This window comes from Boleophthalmus pectinirostris, unplaced genomic scaffold (genome assembly GCF_026225935.1).
Source record: "Boleophthalmus pectinirostris isolate CB_2022bp ecotype Guang Dong unplaced genomic scaffold, ASM2622593v1 HiC_scaffold_20, whole genome shotgun sequence".
NCBI lineage: Eukaryota > Metazoa > Chordata > Actinopteri > Gobiiformes > Gobiidae > Boleophthalmus > Boleophthalmus pectinirostris.
In genome coordinates, this window is record NW_026571153.1 from 12,170,687 (window position 1) to 12,191,398 (window position 20,712).

At 35.9% G+C, this 20,712-nt stretch overlaps 1 protein-coding gene across 1 annotated transcript; it reads right to left on the minus strand.

Moving 5' to 3' along the window:
- Positions 1-6,187: 6,187 nt before the first annotated feature.
- LOC110159354 (fatty acid-binding protein, intestinal-like) lies at positions 6,188-9,014 on the minus strand. Its single transcript, XM_020923908.2, has 4 exons — positions 8,948-9,014; positions 7,494-7,666; positions 7,320-7,427; positions 6,188-6,384 (listed from the first exon to the last, which is right to left on the minus strand). Exons 1-4 carry the CDS (start codon positions 9,012-9,014, stop codon positions 6,334-6,336), a joined length of 399 nt encoding a protein of 132 aa, XP_020779567.1. The 3' UTR covers positions 6,188-6,333.
- Positions 9,015-20,712: the final 11,698 nt, after the last annotated feature.

Below are 20,712 nucleotides of genomic sequence, written 5' to 3' on the forward strand. Positions count from 1 at the left end.
TTTTTATTATGATTTTAATGTATTTCTTATTCTGTAAAGCACTTTGAATTACTTTGTGTACGAATTGTGCTATACAAATAAACTTTGCCTTGCCTTGCCTTCTTTACTGACTGATCAGACTGATCAAAAATAGGGACACTTGGGACATTTCTTGTATAAAACTGCAACAAATCACTGGTTTTGGATAAATCTGCTGGGACAGGGGAGACAAGACTCAAAACTGGGACTGACCCGGGTAAACAGGGACATCTGGTCACCCTACCTTTAGCATGCAGGGAAAAAGTCCTCAAATGTAGGCTGTTTATTTTTTACAATTGCAATACACAACTTTTATAGGCTACATTTAAATGGTTTAATATAATCACTTTTGTTCTATGGTATAGTGGTTTATACTACAATAGGGCTAATATTAATTTGAAAGTTACTCAAAAATATTAGGAAGGATACTTGATTTTGTAGGATGATAAGCCAAAAAAATTTAAAATAAATAAAAAAAAATATTAAACAGCATAATATTTGAAAGATTTTTACCAATGTTTTTTTTTTTTTTATTTTTTTAAAAATTATTATTATTGTTATTATTATTTTATTTTTATTTATTTATTTTGGAAAGTGCAAAGGTCAAGTCGACTATTTGTGATTAGCTCCGTCTCTTCCTGTAAACATGGCGCCAGCAAATGGAGAAAACAACTCTACAAAAACATCTCTCAACTATCCAGGTTCTTTTCTTTCAATAAAAATGATAAACTGAAGTCATCCAGCACATATACCTATCTATTATCAGTATTCAAATAATAGATTTGTAATTGAAATCTTACTTTTGTATGTTAATTGAACCTGGGGTACTTGCTAGCATGCTATTTATCCACCTAGCACCTTTTTTTAATTGATATATGGTGATAATTTGCTTCATAAATTAATCTGATGAATTGAAACTGTTTGCTGACACAGTTTTAAGACATACGGGAGTTCAAACAGTAGTATATAATGAAAAGTAGCATATGTAGGCGTGCTTATTTTATTTTTTGTTTATATATTTGATTTGAATGGGGACAATACTCATAATACTAATACTAATAATACTAATAAACTTTTCTGTAACACTAAATCTGTCAGTATGAGCTATAGCCTAGGCCAGTTTCCAACTCTAATAGGCATAATGTGTATTGTAGTGTTGTAAAAGTATCAAAAATCACATAACTATCAATCAAAACCAGATACTCATTTGAAAAAAAGTACCTATACAAAAAAAGTCACGTTCACAGGACAGAATCAACATAGACTAGTATAGTATGAACCACTATGGAACATGCCTATATGACTGAGGGATTAAACAGGGTGACCAGATGCCATTATTTACCCAGGGCAGTCCCAGTTTTGAGCCCTGTGTCCCCTGTCCCAGAAGATTTATCCAAAAACCATAGATTTGTCCCAGTTTTATACAACAAATGTCCCAGTTGTCCCTATTTTTGGCAAATTTGATACCTGCAACAGTAAAGAAAGAGAGGCATACATTGTCATTTGTTTAGGTAAAGTACAGAAAAGCTGCTTAAAAATGACCAAAACACAAAGAAAATGTGATTATATTGACTCACATGGGCTGAGTGCAGAACAATTTTCCTTAATTACACGCTCCTTTCACAATTTTATTATTACCAACCACTCCAAACCGGGAGTGTCACAGTTTCTGATTTTGAAAACCAGATCACGCTAACAAGACCACAGGATTAAAATGTTTTTTATTATCACTGTGGTATCTCCATCAGTATCAGAATCACGTCTATTCCTTAACATCGAAATCAAGTCTGAAATGTTATTATTCTGACAATATTAGTATAAAAGGCTAGATATTCATTATAACACAATTCTTGAGTCACAGCTCGATATGCCATTGTACAGCATTAAGCAGTGAATAATAGCTTTACTGTATTAGTCACTTGTCTCTGCTGATCTGTCATTTTTTATGAGATGACTATGCTAACATGTTAACTGCTGCTTCCCAAAATCCTCTGATGCTTTTCATGTCGTTCCAGTTTCAGATGGGCCCATGACCTCAGCATTTGAGTCATTGGAAGAGGAGGAGGAGGTAGAGGAGGAGGAGGAGTAAAGGTGGGTGACTTCTTTCTTCTTTCCCTGTCTCCTCTCTTGTTCTTTTGTCCACTTCGATGTTTTACTGCCCCTCTCCCTTGGGTGGGCCCCTGCCTTCTCAGTCTCTCAGCAATCAAAACACTCCAGAAGGCTTAACTCCCTGTGTACCTCGCTGGTTCTCACTGAAGTAACAGGAGATATTGTTTTAGCAGTTTAAGAGGAGGCGCAGTGATTGTATTGGCATTTGGATGGTCTTGGTCAGATGAGGTGTAAGTGTGAGTACCATGTGATAATTTGGCACAGGGATGACATCATGCAATGACTTGGAGCTTTACTGTAAAAAGGAGGAGCTCAGCAGCACCACTCGATGGTTGTAAAGACACACTGCAATTATGAGCTCAGTTTATATGACAAGTCCTGATTTGAACAGACATTATTTCATCTGTCCTCATATCGAGCCTGTGTCTGTCTAAGTGTTTACATCACTCACTAAATACAACTAAAATATTAAAAGGAATATATTACTACATTTAAATAGACTTATAATAATATATTATTTTTTGGGTGGAGTCAACAAGACAAGAATAGGGCTAAACAATATTTAGTAAACTTTGGATTAAGATTCAATTTACCGTTCACATATTTCACCCCCTTCAGAAATATTCACTTCAAAAAGCATGCATTTTAGAGTATGTCTATAGATGTATAAACTACTAACTGGAATTTATACAAAATAACAAGATTTTGCAGTGGATTTTCATAATATAGACCATTTAAATAGCATTTTCTCCATTTGTGATTAATCTTGCCACCATGTATATTTGTCAACATCCTTTTCATTTAGACAATATGATGTAATTTTCAACATGAAATTGTATTACTTTCTTTTATATTACCATGTGGTGATATACATACCATCTATGTATTCCGTCAGTTGTCCAACTATGTTCCATAGTGGGGCATGGCTGTATACTAGTCTATATGATGTTATACTTGTTCTGGTACAGCTCAAAATTATTCTAAAGCTGTTCATTTCTGTCCTGTGAATGTGACTTTTTAGTATCAAAACCTACTCAAATGAGTTTTGATACTAGTTTTAGTATCGATTAGTATCTGATTTTTGATACTTTTGACAACCCAACCCCTTACTACTTATATAGATATTGTTGTTTTGCTTTCACAAAACTCCCACTATATCTCAGCTCGTAATTTGTCATTAGCTGTTTACATAAGGCACAGCATGTATTTTACTGTCATGCAGTAAATAAGCCCTTTGCTTACCCTTTAAAGGTCACAGATCATGCTATTTTCTGATCTATGTTATAATGTTTCCTCATTACAAACATACCAGGAGTTGTTTTATATCATTCACACATTTTTAAAGCACAAGCCCTGCATATTTACAGAACAGAAACAGAAAACACTCTGTTCCACCTTGTTCCACTGTGTTTTTAAACTTCATATGCCTTCACTAGAATCATTTGGATAATTTGAGCTCTGGAATTGCCAGTCTCTTCTGAACAAAAGGTAAAAGGAGCTGTTAACTTGAAAACTACCACATCACTACATCACAAGCATTTTGAGCTTTTAAGATGTAGACAGAGATTACATACAGGGTTACTCAGACATGTGTGAATGAGACGAAACAACTCCAGGTCTGTTTTTGATGAGGCAACAGCATTATAACATGGCTTAAAGCTCACAATAGTCCATTTTGTGTAATATAAGACCTTTAAAAACACACATGTAGCTACAATCAGAAGACTGTCCAATTGTGTGCAGCTGATTCTGCATGCTCCAGGCTCAGTCTCAGAGGACAACCCTGCTCCTGTCTGTGGGCCTGTGTTCAAAGCAGCCTGTCTGTACCAGATTAGCCCTGTACAGCGTCTTATACTCCTTTGAAAGGGGTGCCACTCAGGAGCCCAGCAGGGGGCGCTCATTGATTGGCATTGGCCCTTGTGGTGCCCTGCTATAGCTTACTTCACACATTATAATAGCTGTAATGGATTGGATTTTATGGAAACGCTTCAGGCAGTATTTTTAAGAAAGATACACGTTTTGTTTGTCTATATCCACTTGCAGATGATATAGTGATAAAAACTGAATTGTGATCTCATCCATGTGACAATTTGCTATTTTGGTGATATCAGATCAGACACAGTGAAAGCTAGCCCTAAAGCGCCAAGTGACTGACAGATGGAATAAACCAATCATAATGAATTATAAGCGCTCAAACCAAACAGATGGTTTTATTTACCACTTAAATCCAATATAAAGAAGTTTGATAATATTGAAAACATGATCTGACGCCAAATGTCCTATCCCTATTTCACTAGTTCTATTCTGATAGTAACTATTTCCATATTAAGGAGAAGGCTTTACACTCAATGATACTGAATTTGTTAATACAATTATAGTGAATGCTCTTTTGTTAACAAAATAAGTTTATAGTGAAACTAAAAATCTAAACCCCATCCACAACCACATGGGTAGTACCTGGAGAAATGAGACTGAGGAGGTAGGAGGGGCGGGGTATGATCATATCAGGAGCATTGTGATTGGTCTAACAGGTATCCACAATTCAAGCTCTGCCCCCTCAGCCAGGTGTTAGTAAACAGAAACAACTGGCTCAGGACAGTCTTGTGTAATGTCACCTAGTACATGAAATTACAGTGGCCAAACACCCATTTCAATGTTTTTTTTACCTCAAAGGTGCAAATATACCTCATTCATTCAGAGTTTAGGCCCACTTTAAATTACGTTCTGCAGATCAGGACTAAATATATATTTTTCACACTCACTTAAATAGTCATTAAACTTGTAACAACTTAAACCAGGCATGTCCAAACTATGAGCTGCGGCCCTCAGACAAATTTTTCTTGGCCCTCAGGCTTCCAGGTGAATTAGCCGAAATTAAATTGCATCAATTAAAAACTGACTTTTTACTGCAAGTTTTTTGAAAATCTATCTTGATAAAACTAATATTTAATATTTAGTGTGTGGTTTTAAGGAATTTAGCATGAGTAAAGACTGATGGCACATTCTAAAGTGTTAAACATGCACATATTTCAATCATTCACTGTACTGAGCATCAGTCTAAGACCAGCGATCAGCCCTCTGCTTCATCTATGTTTAGATATGTGGCCCCTGATGAAAAACGTTTGGACACCCCTAACTTAAACAAAAATTACTTTCCCATCATTTTTTATCTGACACTATAGAAAAATCGGGCTTACTTTAAGTTTGGTCATTAGCTGTGTAAAAAATAAGCAGATACATACTGCCCTCTTGTGGTGAAAGCTGCTCATTACGTGTGAATAAAGCTCGTACTGCTGAATGAATGTGTTGAACCTTTTATATTCACAGATGGGAAAAGCACATGACAGCACAAGACACTACTCCTAACATGTGACTATAACAGGCTTATTTTGCTCGAACAGTATTACATGTGTTTATCTTTGAACTTGATAACTTGAAGAAATGAACAGAGATCCAAATTCATACATTTATTTGTTAAGGTTTAGAAAGTACATGACGACATATAGTGCAAATGTTATTTCCCGACTGGTTAAAAGAAATGGAGCAACATAAACTTGAGGAACTTCATTCATCACTAGTGCAATGTTTTTCTTGTAATCTTATAATAACTTTTTAAAATCAATCTTTCAGACATAGTTGTTCTGGTCTAAATATCTGTGGTCTATGTCATTTATTGTTGGGTTTTTAATAAAATGTAATATGTAAACAAACACATTTTAACAATCAGATTAACATGTAAAAGAATATAAGATTTGGCATTTCATTGTACTTTGAGTGTTGCATAATGCTTACATAATTGAAATCAAATCTTTATCAAAAATACACAGATTAATAAAACATTTCTGCATTGAATTGCACTAGCACTTGTAAACATATTTTTAGCATTAGTTTTAACAATACCCTCTATGCCATCTATGTAAGGAATGTTAGAGATCGACATTGTAATAGATTCTTTGTATTGTAGTATCTTTGTCTTGCTTTCCATTATCTCTATGCTAATCACAACTCTCTGACCACTCTGCCTTTTGAAAGCTGATTAGTCTCTGTAAGTATCATTATTTCATTGTCTATATTTGGAACAAGGTGTCTACATGACTAGGTTGAATTCATTTGAGGTATAAAACGTAGTGCTGTGGCTATTACAAACTTAATGTGTAAAAATATTAGAAAACTCACAAACTACAATATAAAAGTATAAAACTCCCTTTACTGCTTCTTGAAGATTCTCTTGGCATCCACACCGTCATAGTTGTATGTCTAGAAAAAGAAAGTAGTATTAATTATGTGCCTAAAAATAAGTATTTAATAGTGTTGTAACGGAACTCATTTTTGATACTTAGGAATAGACTCGATCCCAATTCTGATACCAAAGTGATAATAAAAACACTTTCTTTAGACAGTTGAATGTGATTTTCAACAGGAAATCATCAGGAAATCAGTACTTTGTTTTATTTTACCACATATTAGTCATCCAGGTAGGTTCCTTAGTGGTCCATGGGCATATACTAGTCTAGTCTCTTATACTTGTTCTGATATCGCACAAGATCATTCTAAAGATATTCAGAAAAGGTTAATTTCTTTCCTGTGAATGTGACTTTTTTAGTATTGATACTTGCTCAAAAATATCTCGTTTTGTTACTAATATTAGTACTGATTAGTATCAGATTTTTGATACTTTGACAACCCTACTTAATGCACTATCCTACTGAACTTAATGCTCATCTATGATACATTTAGCATTTTTCTTCACAATTTCTCCATTGTGAAGCGCAATATTGATCCAAAACGACTTAATAAAACGGGTACATTGACTTCCTTTTTAAATCTGAAGAATCAATTCTGTGGCAAGTCAAGCAACTGATTTCCGTTTAGGATTTTTTTTATTGTTAAAAAATGCCTGTGAAACAATTTTGGAATCCTTTTTTTTTTTTTTTTTTTTTTGAATTCTTTTTTAGCAGGAACAAGTAAGTACTGGATCGTGGGTGGGGATAGTGGGTCGGTGCAAACTGATATTTTGTGAGCACCCAATGCAGCCTCAATGCATGTCACTAGGGCTTACTCAAGCGTGTGAACTATTGAACCAAAATAAACTGAGTTAGAGCTGAACATCGTTATAAAATGGTTAAAATCTCATGATGTTTCTTTTAAAATTAGTTTGAGCGTATGTTCAGAGTGAGATTTACAATACTAACCTGCACCAGCTCTCCGCCCACAATAGACCTTGTGGTGATCAGGACTTTGTTGTTGTCTTTCCTGGTGAAGTTCCCATTCATTTTGTCCCCCTCCAACTCCCATGTTCCCTACAAAATAAAATGTTAATATTTCCATTTTTCCAGTTTTTGCCATAATAAGTTTGAATGTCTTACGGAGACTTCGGTGCCATCCGCCAGGGTGTAATCGAACTGGACTCCCAAAGTGAAGTCGATGTCTTTGGTGCGGAAAGTGCTGGACTCCTTGATGTGGAAGTTGTTTCCGTTTTGCTCAATGGTGATTTTCAGATTGTCGTGCTCCGCTAGTTTACGCTTCATCACATTAATACCTTAGACACAAAAACAGTGACAGTGAAAACAGTGGAACTAAATACTAAACCAACTTTTATTTGCTACTCAACTGTGTTTATGGTGTTTAAATTGCATTGTCCACTGTTCATAGTCCTTTTTTGGGCAATTTTAGAGCGCACTATAATATATTTGCAGCTTTGTGGTCAAAAATATCCAAAATTATTAGTGTGTCCTGGCTCCTATGGACACTTCCACTTTCAAGTACTATGTGACATCACGCAGGGCAGCCTTGATTGCAGACCAGTGCTTCTGACACCTGGCTGCAGGGGCTGAGCTGGAAGTGTGGATCAATCACACTGTTCCTCATATATCCAGACCACGCCCTCCTTCTCCCCCACTCTCTTCTTTAGTCCTCCAAACACTGCCCAGTTTAGCAGCTCTATTTGAAATGTGGTTTTAGGCAGAGTTTAGGTGTTTAGTGTCACTTAAGGGTCATCATTTTTAAACTTTCCTTCACACTAAAGTGGCTCTCTCACTATGGGTCCTTTCTAATGGTACTAAAGTTAGTTGAATTAATTATTTTATTATTTAGTGATGGTCAGAGAACATGTCTACTACTATCAAATGTTGGTATTTAAAAAATGTTGGATGAATCTTTCAGTTTTTATTTATTGTTTCATATCAAGTCAGTTTTCTAAAGGAGGGTTTGTCTCCTGCTTGTCTCCATGGATGTGCTATTGGTATGCCTAGAATGTTCTACAGTAAACTTCTCTATCTTCATGTAAACAGTCAAGTAGTCTGTAACCAGGCTAAGTTACAGGTTAGATCTGTGGAGAGGAGTGCCCGCTTACTGTAAGAATGCACGTTTTTCAGCAGTAAAAACACATAATGAACTTTGAAACTGGAACATTCCAGGCCAAGCGCTAACGTCTCCATGGAGATGAGTAGGCGGTATTCATCCCAACAGAATAGTGCAGAAGAGTTATAGAGTAGAGCCGCTTTGAAAATGATCATAGCGAAACTTTGACATCTGTTGACTTATAAAACTTTGTTCAAAACTTTGCACAACTCAATTTCCTACCCTTAAGTGTGGATAGGCCTTACCTACCGATCTACTCCTTAAAATGATGTAAGTTTAATGCTTCACTGTGTAACTCTCTATGCCAAACAATAACATCTTCATGGAGACAAGCAGGTGACACTGATTTCACCAGAAAAGTTACAAAATATTGTAAAAAGTTTTGTGATCTTTTGACCTACAAATCTTCACACGACACAATCTATCACAAAGCCCTAAAGTGTGAATAGGCTTCACTTACCCATCTGCTCCATGAACTTGTCATAATTGTCACTGCGGTCTACTTTCCAGCACCCGTTAAACGCCATGTCTGCAGGCTAGCTGAGAGGCCAGTGATGAAGCAACAACGTGGGATTGAGGATGTCCAGTTGCGCCTACTTTATATCCCACCCCTCCCCTCCTCTTTACCCATAAACCCCCTCTCTCCGCTCCATCTCCACCCTCCCCTCGCAGGTTGGCACGGCGATGCTCCCCTCCTTTATCTCGCTGATTATCTGTCTGCTGATGTGGTCAAATGTAGGGCGATTGCAGTGCGACCTTGGGAGCTGATAAAATAATATAACAGTGAGTAGATGGAGCAGTGGACACCCTTCGCATCGTAGTAACGCAACTCAAAACACTGCTACACTGTTTAATGGGACACAGACACTGAAAGAGAGAGTGGGTGAGTGGGTGGGGTGAGGGTGTCTGTGTGCATAGTTGGCATTCATTCAACTTTTCTGCCCCTTTCAGTCTGTTCTGTGTTGCCTGATTGTGCCCGGCATGAAAATGAGTTGCAAAAGGGCTTCCTCGCGGGCAGTGGCCATTTGGCAGCAGTTCAAAACGTAGTGACCCAAAAGAGAATACTCCATTTGTGCTAAAAAGACTAGTAACCTTTCGTAGCAACATAAACAAATACTGTAGTGTTTATAGTGTGTCATGATACTAAAATTTCAAACTTGATTTCAATATTTATGAATAAACTAGACGCTCAATACTGATTCTAGAGCTGGGTATCATTAAGAAGTTGCCGATACGATACATACCTCGATGCACAGGCCACGATACGATACATATCTCAATACAGTGCACTTTCGATTTGATATGATATATTTCAAATCGATTTGATACGGTTCAATAAAAAATAAAGTCTAAATCATGGCTGGGATACTAAAGTTTTTGTTAAACCATTTCTTGTGCAAAGTTCGTATGAAACACAAACATTTTAATTATCAAAACAGTGAAAATGTCAAATGTGTTGCATAAATGAGTTTCCTTTCACTCCACAAGCCACAAAACTGTAGCACTGTAACAAAAAAATTTAGTAAAACACACGTAAAAATACTCTTACATATATATCGATACAGTAGCCCACGATATCGATACTGTATCATCACATTAAATTATACGATATATCGATATTCTGATATTTTTGCACACCCCTAACTGATTCTGATACCATAACAATTAAAAACATTATTTCTTTAGACAATAGAATGAGATTTGCAATATTAAATTATAGTACTTTCTTTAACACTACATGTTATATCTGTGTAATCCCTCAGTCCAGGTAGGTTCCATATTTTTTTTTGGTCCATGGGAGTAGTCTATGTGCTCTTATACAGCTCAAGATCATGCTTAAGATATAAAAATAAAAGATTCATTTCTGTCCCGTGAATATGACAGAAGTATTGATACCAGCTCCAGTTAATATAAAATTTTGTATCTGATTATCAGAACTTTTATCAACCCTAATTATACCTTATATAAGTCTTTGAGTAGGTCCACATGGCAGCTCTGGCTATTTGGCAGCAATACAAAATGCAGTGACTCAAAAGAGAATACTCCTTCCACTTGTGCATAGAGGCAATACTTAGGTAAAAGTACATTCTACCAATTAAATTCCAATTAACTAAGTGCTGACTCACTTAATGCCATAGGTGTTGAGATAAATGTCTATAGCTTAAACAAGTCTGTCCAAAAGTCTCCTGCCCTTTATTATGTAATTGCCAGCACATTCTTGGTGAGGAGAAGCAGACAGGAGCAATTGTCTTAAATGGCAGCTCATAGTGGAAAGACCTAGAAATTTAGTGATAACTTTATAATGACTACAGCTCAATCAGCCTTATTAAAGCATGAAGAAATACAAAATTCTTAATGAACAAGCAGTTTATATATAATAATTCAGGCTTAGTAACAGCTTAATTAAGAGGTTATAGGGGTCTTTACTTATTTACCTGTGTATTTAATCAAAATTTGTCTCAGTACAGATATATTTTATAAACAGATCTTGAGGTCAAAATAAGTCAGCTGCGTGCTAATTACGAAGCAGTATATTTGTCTAATAATCAATGAGTGCGTGGTTGGCATGCTAGTGGTTGTTAGTGTTACTGTGACTACAGACCTGCGCTCTGGTCTCTGAAAGTTGTGAAAAACTCATCATAATGAATAATTAGGATGCTCTGAATGATTTGAACCACTGCAAACTATTTGAAACGAACTATTTCCTCATTTATTTATGTGTTTGAACTAGTAAATATTTGTTTTAAGTGACTAAGCCTAAAGACTAATTAAAATGTAGTTTGTATGAAGTGTTACAGAACTGTAGATGCCAAATAAAGTAACTAAAATCTACTAAACTACTCAAGGTTTCTGACAATAGACACTTATTGTCATTCTCTCTGCATCAGCCCCATGCAAGAACAAAATCATGTTTCAAAAGTCCTTCTTGGAAATGTCCTCATGAGACCTGGTCTGAGTCAAATTTACATTGGCCCAATTTGAAACAATTTGGACTCAGTGGCTTCGTTTGTCCCTGCTTCAACCCAGGAGCCAGTTGAGAAATATTTACTGTTGGAAATAAATTATCTGTACAAAAGACCAAAGTGTCCCTTTTAACTCTAATATTTAAAGAAGTAATATTATGCTTTGAATCCCATATTTAGTGTTAACTGTAACAAAGTCGATAATTGTTTGACATTTTGTTCATTTTACATGGCAATATTGATCTAAAGGGGATTAATAATAGAAAAAGATCCATTGACTTCCTTTTAAAGCTTCATTATGTAACTTCTTAGACAAAAAAATATACAAAAACAAATGCTTTTCTTTTTAAACCAATTTTGCTTATTATACTGAAGGCCTAAGAAAAACATGTTCTTAGTGTGAACAGGTTTGCATCTCCACAAACCTCACTGGCCTTCAGCTGCTTGTTTTCATGGAAATGTCATTATATTGGCTATAATATTGAACAGTATGGCATACAACGCCTCTATCACCATGGAGAATGCTCTGAAGTATGGTTTTAACTTTCTATTTCAGTGGAATCATGGACGTGACCTCCCACCTCCAGAAAGTTTGTACCTTTAATTAAAAATAGAAGTAGGAAGCTGCTGATTTGATGTTTTATTGTTGAAAAATGTCTATGTAACATTGTTGAACCCTATAAGTATTATCCAGATTATACATAGAGCAGTGGGTGGAGATAGGGGGTGCGTGAAAACAGTCATTTTCTTTGGACTAGGGATGGGCATGATTAGTCGATTAATCGATAATTGATCATTAAGAATTTCATCGGTTACGTAAATTTTAATCGACAAACCGAATGTAGGTTGCTGTGCGTAGCGTGACCAAACAGGGGTCCATACAAGTAGCTCTCTGCACTCAGAAGGAGCGAGACACAAACAATCAGTCCGCCTGCAACGTACCGAAGTGCATATGCGTATTTAACGATGACTTGTACAAGAAATTCCACGCTTTCCGTTGCGTTCGGGACAAGTGTGAGTCCATGTGCACAGTGTACAAAGCAGGAACACAGGTTTCGGTGTCCAGTGGGAAAAAGCTTTACCAGGTGAGAGTTGCGCAGTGTCGATGATGAGTCCCCACCTCCCTTCCCCCGTACGGTGTCCTGGTTTTGACAAACGCAAATATGGTCACATTAACCTGTATTCCACTGAGTCGTGTCTTTTAATCCAACAGAAATTGAACCACATCAGCGACACAAGAGCTGTAGTTTTATCTTCGCTGAGTTTATGCAAATTAGCCATGCGGTTTCTGTGAGAGTTGCGCAAAACTGAATTAAACACATTATAATGTCAAACGGATTGATGTGGCTCTAGAGTCGTTACGGTTTATATGTCGTAAAGTTGAATTTATTTATACAGATTAGTAGTGCAGATAGTAATAATAATGATGATCATTTTAATATAAAAACGTTAATGATTAATCGATAATCGATCGTTAATTCTTCCGACGATCGATTAACAAAATTTCATCGAATGCCCATCCCTACTTTGGACTCAAGTCTCGAATTCAGGACAATGCTTCAACATGCATGAATCAATTGACATCCAACTCGTCATGCTCATACAAGTCAATTTAACATACAGTATTTATCCTTTTAAAATAATGTTACTTTTACTCTTGTCTGTAAATTTGCTGCGTTTGTGTCTGTATCGTAGAATAGTTGTCATTCCGTGTGTGTCCTGGTACAATGCCTCACTATGGGCACATTCCTCACACTTCGGCTGAACAGAGAATACTGAAGCAGTGTTCAGTCCTGGTCTCACCCCATCACGCTGGCCTCATTCACACTAACAGTATTAGCACACAGGGCACTGCGGCTATAGGCGTATGGGGAGTCTATCACGACGACAAGAAGAGAAACCTTTCAATATGTTTTAACAAGACCAGAATACAAATGAACCGTCTGCTGCTGACTCCTTATGGGGGATGTTAAGAGGGTACATGTTTATTTATGAAGTGGAACCACATTTTAGGGAAAAGCTCAGAAAATAAACACATATTACCAGTCAGAAATTTCTCATTCAGTGTTTTTTTCTTTTCTTTATTTTTACTACTACTTTTATCCACATACAACACATCATGTATATGTATATTTACCTTTTTCCCTTTGCTACGTAACTCCATATATCTTATTTCATATATTTGTTTCTTCTGTATGTATATAAAATGTAGAAAGTAGTAAAAATCAGAGGTGGAGACTTTGACTCGAGTCAGGCTTGAGTCACTATTTTTAGGACTTGAGACTTGACTTGATAAAATGGACTAAGACTTGGGACTCGACTTGGATTTGAAGGTCAGTGACTCGACTTGGACTTGAGACCTGTGACTTGAGAAGCACTTTTAAATCAGAATTTTTTTCTATTCTGACTGTAACGATTCGCTTTAAGATGTTGTCAATTAAAAGTGAAGTCAATTAAAAAGGAAAAAAATGCATTTCTACAACTCTATACAACTCTACATACTCATATACAAATATACTATGATTTATTTTAAGTACAATTTATCTTAAAAGTCATATAAATTACAAAAATCTAAGCTATTGTTTTAAAGATTTGAAATGACTTGAAGCTTACTGCAGACGACTTGAACTTGACTTGGACTTATGGGCCAGTGACTCAAGACTTGACTTGGACTTTCCTGTATTTGACTTGGGACTTGACTCGGACTTGAGGTCAAAGACTTGAGAATTACTTGAGACTTGCAAAACAAAGACTTGGTCCCAGGTCTGGTAAAAATAAAGAAAAAGCATTGAATGAGAGGGTGCGTCTAAACTTTTGACTGGTGTATAAAAACCGTGAAGAATTTCAGATTTACTTTTGATGTAGTAGCGACGGGATGGACAAATTTGTGGAATATTACTGTACTTGCATAAATCAAACCTTTTACAATAATCTTTCCAAGAGTTTATCTCCATGTAGATATCATCGCTTTGCTCAGATTGTTCCACAGATTGCTTTTATCTATCTCCATGGAGACAGACAGGCGATGCCGTCAGGCCATGTTGCAGGGCACTTCTGTGGAAAATTTACCTCATTCAGCGTAAGAATGCATGTTTTTCAAGGTATTTTTTAGCTATAAAAACATCTGGAATTAAGTACATGCAAGCTGGATATGTTAATGCAATACTGTGGAACATACCAGGCATAGAAATGGGTTTAAAGAGACAAGCAGATTGCAGGACCTCTTCTAGAAAAGAATAATTAACATCCAATTAAACACTTTCTGATCGTAAAACATTGTAATAAATTGTAATAAACAGTTGAGAGGATTGGGGACACTTGTTCTCGAAACAAAACAATAAAAAATACTATTAATTACATAAAATAAAAGCATCCACTGATCCCTTTGCAATGCATAATATGGATAGGATCGATAAAAATATATAATCTAGTCGTCATCATGTCTTAAACTTCAGTATCTTTAGTATGTTTAATTTAATTTTGAGCAAGTTACTATCACTTGCATCACTCAGCACCCACACCACAAACAAAACAATAAGAAACAGGCCAACTCACTCATTCAGAAAATAAGCTATTATGTTTGTGCTACTTTAAATTCCTATTTTGTCTCCATTATACTTTGACCCATTGTGGAAACTTACTCTCCCATAAACTTACATCATTACTTGGCAGATATCCACATATTGTACAACACATGCTATCTCTCCATTCACTCTTATTGAGGGTCAATATAAATCAATGATAATTTTATGGATTAGTTGAGTCCACAATCTTAATCCCTTTATTGCTGCTGATAAAAATAAATCTGCACTTTGGCTTTTAATTGTAATTCATTAAAAAAGTGTTTGTGCCTCTCTAGGACTATTAAAACACATTGCTCTATATAATTTCTCTCACAAATCTTTTTTCTTAATTAGTTAAATGTTTGCTCCACCCCTCATGAGCGGTCATTACTGCAGCCCCCCCAAAACCTCACACCTCTCCAGTCTGCAGGTTTGTAGCCTATAGCTGGGTACAGTTTCTTTGTTTTTCCATTTCAATTTACTACTTTTACTTTGATAAATAGTTAGCTGTGTTTTTCATGCAGAGCAAATGCACCCAAGCTTGGTTCACTAACTACAAGTGTTTAATTAAGTGTTAATTGATTGAATTGTGTTAAGCTTTTATGCCTAATGCATATTTACCATTTTGAATTTATGTATTTCCTACTGTTAATCTATAAAATCTTTTTCATTAAGATGTTATGCTAAGCTAATTTAAATCAAAGTTAGTTATGGTGCCTGTAAGAATCCCAACTCAGCTGCAATTTTTATCTTAACAAGACCAAACCAATCTCTTATCTTCAATCAGAACTGCAGAGAAATTATTGTGATACATTATCTGTGTTCTTGAAGTACAGAGGTTCAGTGTTGGAAAGATATTGTGCCATCTAGTGCTGATTTGCAAGTAGAAGTAAATACATCGTGCCTGATGTTTGTTTACCAACTTAGCACCTATTTTAAATTTTATTCATACATACATGCTCAAACTATTATAATTTTCTGAATTTTTTTTTTTTTATATAATAATCTTTGCTGCCATCTGCTGGATGAGCTGCAAAATGGATAAGCTATTGTTTGTTTTCCACTGCCTTGTAATGTAGGCCACAAAAATAAAGTCCTACTTCATGACTAATTAATGACAAAAATGTATCACAATTCTCTTTTTCCTTATGATCAATCCTGACAATTGCTTTCAATATAAATTAAACAAAAACAAAACATTAATGTCTAATAATCACTGCAATTCAACACAACAATTTAACAAAACAAATACATTGCAATTTGACACAACTAACACATTTCTTCCTCCAAAGTGCTTTTACTGACAGATAATTGACTGTAGGTATAAAGACCCAATTCAAGTAATTGCAGAAGCCCACTGAAGGGTAACAAATGTCCCTTCTGCTGATGCTGCTCCCCCTGCTGGAGACCCTAGACTGTACGATGTAAGTTAAATCCCTGATCTAATTATTGCAGTATCTTGCTTGCAGCTTCTTCCCCCATTTAACCACTCACCCTTCAGATGTACTTTGTACTCAAATGTTCTGAAATGTGACTCTTGTATTAGTTTATCAGTTCATGTTTCAATCTTTTTTATCAATTCTGGATGTTTTTAAAATGTGAACTTTGTACAGATTGCAGAATTATTCAAATAGAAATGGCAAATTGCAATGCTTATCAGAAGAAAAAGCAATTAAAATATTTTTCCCAAATTGTTCAGCCCTAAAGTAGATCCACTACAATTTTGGTCTCTGTTCTTCTGCCATTACAAACTAATTGCAGTGGTTAATATGAATGGAAGAAAGTGAAGCATAACTTTGAACAAGTTCTATTTTTCAGGTTTTTAAGACATTAGCAATCAGGCCTCCTTTTCACATTTCTGTGTGCTTTTCTATCTTTGCAACATTAGTTCCCAATTTTTTTGCATAATTTTCTTTGTCAAAACCTTTGAACAATCAGACAGAAATCATTACATTACTCGCATCACATCTCAGTGTTTACATGACATTTCCATAATCTGATAACTCCAGAAATCATAAGAAGATAGATAACAATCAGATTTTTGGTGTGTATGTAAACATAGCCATTGTCTGTTGGAAAGTGTTACAGCTGCAGAGGTCAGGATTTGAATACTAATAGTAGTAATAGTACTAATCATATAATAGTAATTATTAGAATACATATAAATGTCAGTAACTATTTTAATTGTAAACTGTTATACAATCCCTTTCTGGGGTCCTAAAATAGTTTATAATACTAAAACACGTGGGATCTGATGACTGATGAAAAATGTTTAGAATTTCATTCCAGAGGTGGAGCTTCATGTTTATTTTATTTTATTTAATTTTTTTTAATCAAATGTTTATTTTTGACCTGTACATTGTTTCACTATCAGTTTAAGGTTAAGGTTACAGTTAGGATAAGGGTTAGGAACTGTCCATTTGGTTAAGTTTAAGGCTTTGGCACATGGAATGCTAGTTCTACTCTTGTATGAAAAATTCAAAGATAAATGGTCATCTAAAGGCCACCACACACTACAGGAGAATTTGTCCGATTTTGGCTGCAATTTGAGTTCAGGGAAGCATGACCCAACTTTGTCTTCATGTGCGATTTTGACGCCACTGTGCTCCTCGTGTGTGGCGTCAGTGTGACTCTGAGCTTCTCTGTCAGATCGTAACCATTAAACATCAGCAACGCTACGATAACAGCCAATAAAACAGAGCATCGGGGCAGAGGAGTGACAGACACAGAGGTGCAAGACTTTATTACTCATCTCTCATAAAGTGGGAAATTCAAAGTGCAGCATCTCATCCACATTATCTATAGAAATAATGACATCCAGTCCACAAAACCACTCTATTAATCCAGTCTGAGGCGTTCTTTGAAAGCAAAAAGGTGGGAGTAGTTCCTCACATGTGTCTGTTTACATCCACACACGGATCGAGGTGAAGCTGCAGATTAGCAATAGTGACTTTCCTGTGGACTTTATCGCCAGTCTTTTACGCTTTAAAAATCATGAAACTGAAGTATTACACATTTCACAAATAATAATGACACAGTTTCGACTTTTATCTAAACTAGAAGCGCAGCGCTCTGATCTTTTGAACACTTAAGAGTCTCAAAGCGAGTGTTTTTACTGTAGACAGGAAACAGCAGACGTGATCTCGCTGCAGTCTTTGCGATTGGAGATTTTAAGTCTCATAAGATTCTCCTCGTGTCTGTGGTGTGCACTTTTTGTCGCACGTTTGAAAGTAATTTAAGACCAAAAAATCCCGTCATATGTAGTGAACTTAAGGAATACCCAAATAGAGGTAGATGTTATTGCTTTGCCTGGAATGTTCCACGGTATAGCAGTAACTTATTTATCTTGAATTTACAGGTGTTTTGTTGCTAAAAATAAATTGAACAATTGCATTCTTACTGTGATCTGAACTGTAACTTGGCCTGGTGATGGTTTCTCATTAGAGATAGATGTTTAATGCCATAATGTGGAAAACTTTCTAGGAAAAACAAAAACATCTCAAGCAGTTGGCAAACCCTTTACCAGAAAAGTTATAATAATTTCCATTTTGTTTCATTTCTGAGTTACATTTAGCTCCCAATGACGTTTGTAATTTTTTCACAACGCTACACCAACAGTAGCCTATTAAACTAGCATTTCTTCCAAACTAATTCCTATATTATGCAGGGCAGCTTATTCGGCCATGTGAAGCAAATCCAACAAGAAGAAATCCAAGAAGTTAAAGCTAATGACATCTTATTTGCAATATTTTTAAATAAAGAATGAAAATGTTATTGCTCTTACATCATCCCCTCTATGCATCAGCTAATTCTTCGCTCCTCTGCGGACTAGTAAAAAAGATACACAGCAGCCATTTTGGAACTCAGTTTTTGTAGATGAATAAATAGACGGCATCGCCCTGTCACAACATTCGAGGATTCCTTTAGTTTAAATCTGGAATTTGCTGCTTAAAGGGCCCATATTATGAGCTCTTCTCTTCAACAGAAAACAGTGTGCCACCTTGTGATGTCATATGGTAATACACAAAATGCTCCACTGTGTTTTCAAACTCTATGCTGCTCCACTAGAATCATTTGGATCATTTCAGCCCTGGAATTGCCTCTCTCACCCAAAGCTGCTAAACTACTGCTTCATGACATTTTAAGCTTTGAAGATGTAGACAGACTAATAGTAAAGGGTTACTCAAACATGTGAATGAAACAAAACACAACTCCAGGTATGTTTTTGAGAAGGTAACAGTATTATAACGTTGCTTAAAGCTCAGAAGAGTCATTTTTGCGTAGTATAGGACCTTTAACTCTCAGATTGCAGATTTGTTGACCTGGTTTATGGTTAATATCACTGGACATATCACATGAAACAAAAACTGGCACAAAGTTCAACATCTTCTCTGTCAGTATAAATAAACAAAAGTGAAATTATTTTTTCACAACAGCGTCCGATTCAACTCACACGTATTACACTATCTTCTGAGCTCTGTTATAATGTTGTTTCCTCATCATGAAAAAAAAAAAATCCTTAGGTTGTGCTTTGTTTTGTTCTTACATGATGACACTCAAACCCTGCATATTTAGACTTAGTTCTTCTCTCAAACAGAAAACGAAAAGGTAAAAAGCGAGCTGTTAACTTGAAAACTACTGCTTCAAGACAGCAGTTTGAGCTTTGGAGATGTAGACAGACTAATAGTTAAAGGGTTAATCAAACATGTGTGAAACAAAACACAACTCCAGGTATGTTTTTAAGGCGGTAACAACCTTCTAACATGACTAAAAGTAAAGCGCAAAAGTCAATTTTGTGTAATACATGACCTTTAAACCATGAGATTATTATTGCAGAGTTGTGGACCCAATCCCTTTCAAAATAACAAAAAGGTTAAATGTTTTTTGGTTTCTTTTTTGGATAATTCTTGCAAAAACTCTCTTTCCCATGATCTGAAATAATGACATGATCTGTTGGTGCAAACTGTCTGACCTTATCACATTAGATGCAGGGTAGAGTTTTGTAATTATCGTCGGTAATGAAGCCAAGAGGAGTGAGGTATGGTATGTGTCTTTAAATGACATTCCCATAAACCTCCTTTACAATTTACAGTTTCAACTTCCTCTGTTTCTCACTTCAATCAATTCACCCTTAAAACGCAAATTGGCTGCACGACTGTGACAGTAAATCCCACTAAAATGAAAGGGCCTCCATCCGCAGAGGTGGACGGGGAGGAAATAAGGTTTTATAACTCGTGGCTGTCACTTTAATGAGCAGCTCGTTTATATGCAAAATGTATAGGCAGGACACTATGGACAGGCAATCATGTGAAGTCCACGGCTCACTAATGTATGGATTTAGGTTTAGAATCATTATTGCTTGCATCGGAGAGTGCTTTTTGCATGACTTATTGAAAAACTAATAGATTGCAAGCTCAAGACAATATAGGAATGGAATTGAATGTTGAATCTATTGATACTTTGCAGCTGTCATCAACGTTCTCTGGGAGTGTGATGTCCTTATTTAATGCAATCTGACCATAAAGAACTGACTTAGCTGGAACTACGACTCGGGAGGTGATCTGTGCCTTTAAACAAGTCCCTCTCATATAACATTAGACTCAAAAGCCAGCATTTTTTAGTTAGTCACGCTCACCTTTGTGTTTAAAATCAAACACCTAAACAGGACCATAAATTCTCATATTGATCACGGGCTCCTG

What these genes read in the sequence shown, in the direction of transcription:
- LOC110159354 (XM_020923908.2), bottom strand. Translation starts at nt 9,014, where the DNA reads ATGGCGTTTAACGGGTGCTGGAAAGTAGACCGCAGTGACAATTATGAC. An exon ending in CGGATGGCACCGAAGTCTCC is followed by an intron (nt 7,428 to 7,493) that starts GTAAGACATTCA and finishes TTTATTTTGTAG; the next exon opens with GGAACATGGGAGTTGGAGGG. An exon ending in TGGGCGGAGAGCTGGTGCAG is followed by an intron (nt 6,385 to 7,319) that starts GTTAGTATTGTA and finishes TTCTTTTTCTAG; the next exon opens with ACATACAACTATGACGGTGT.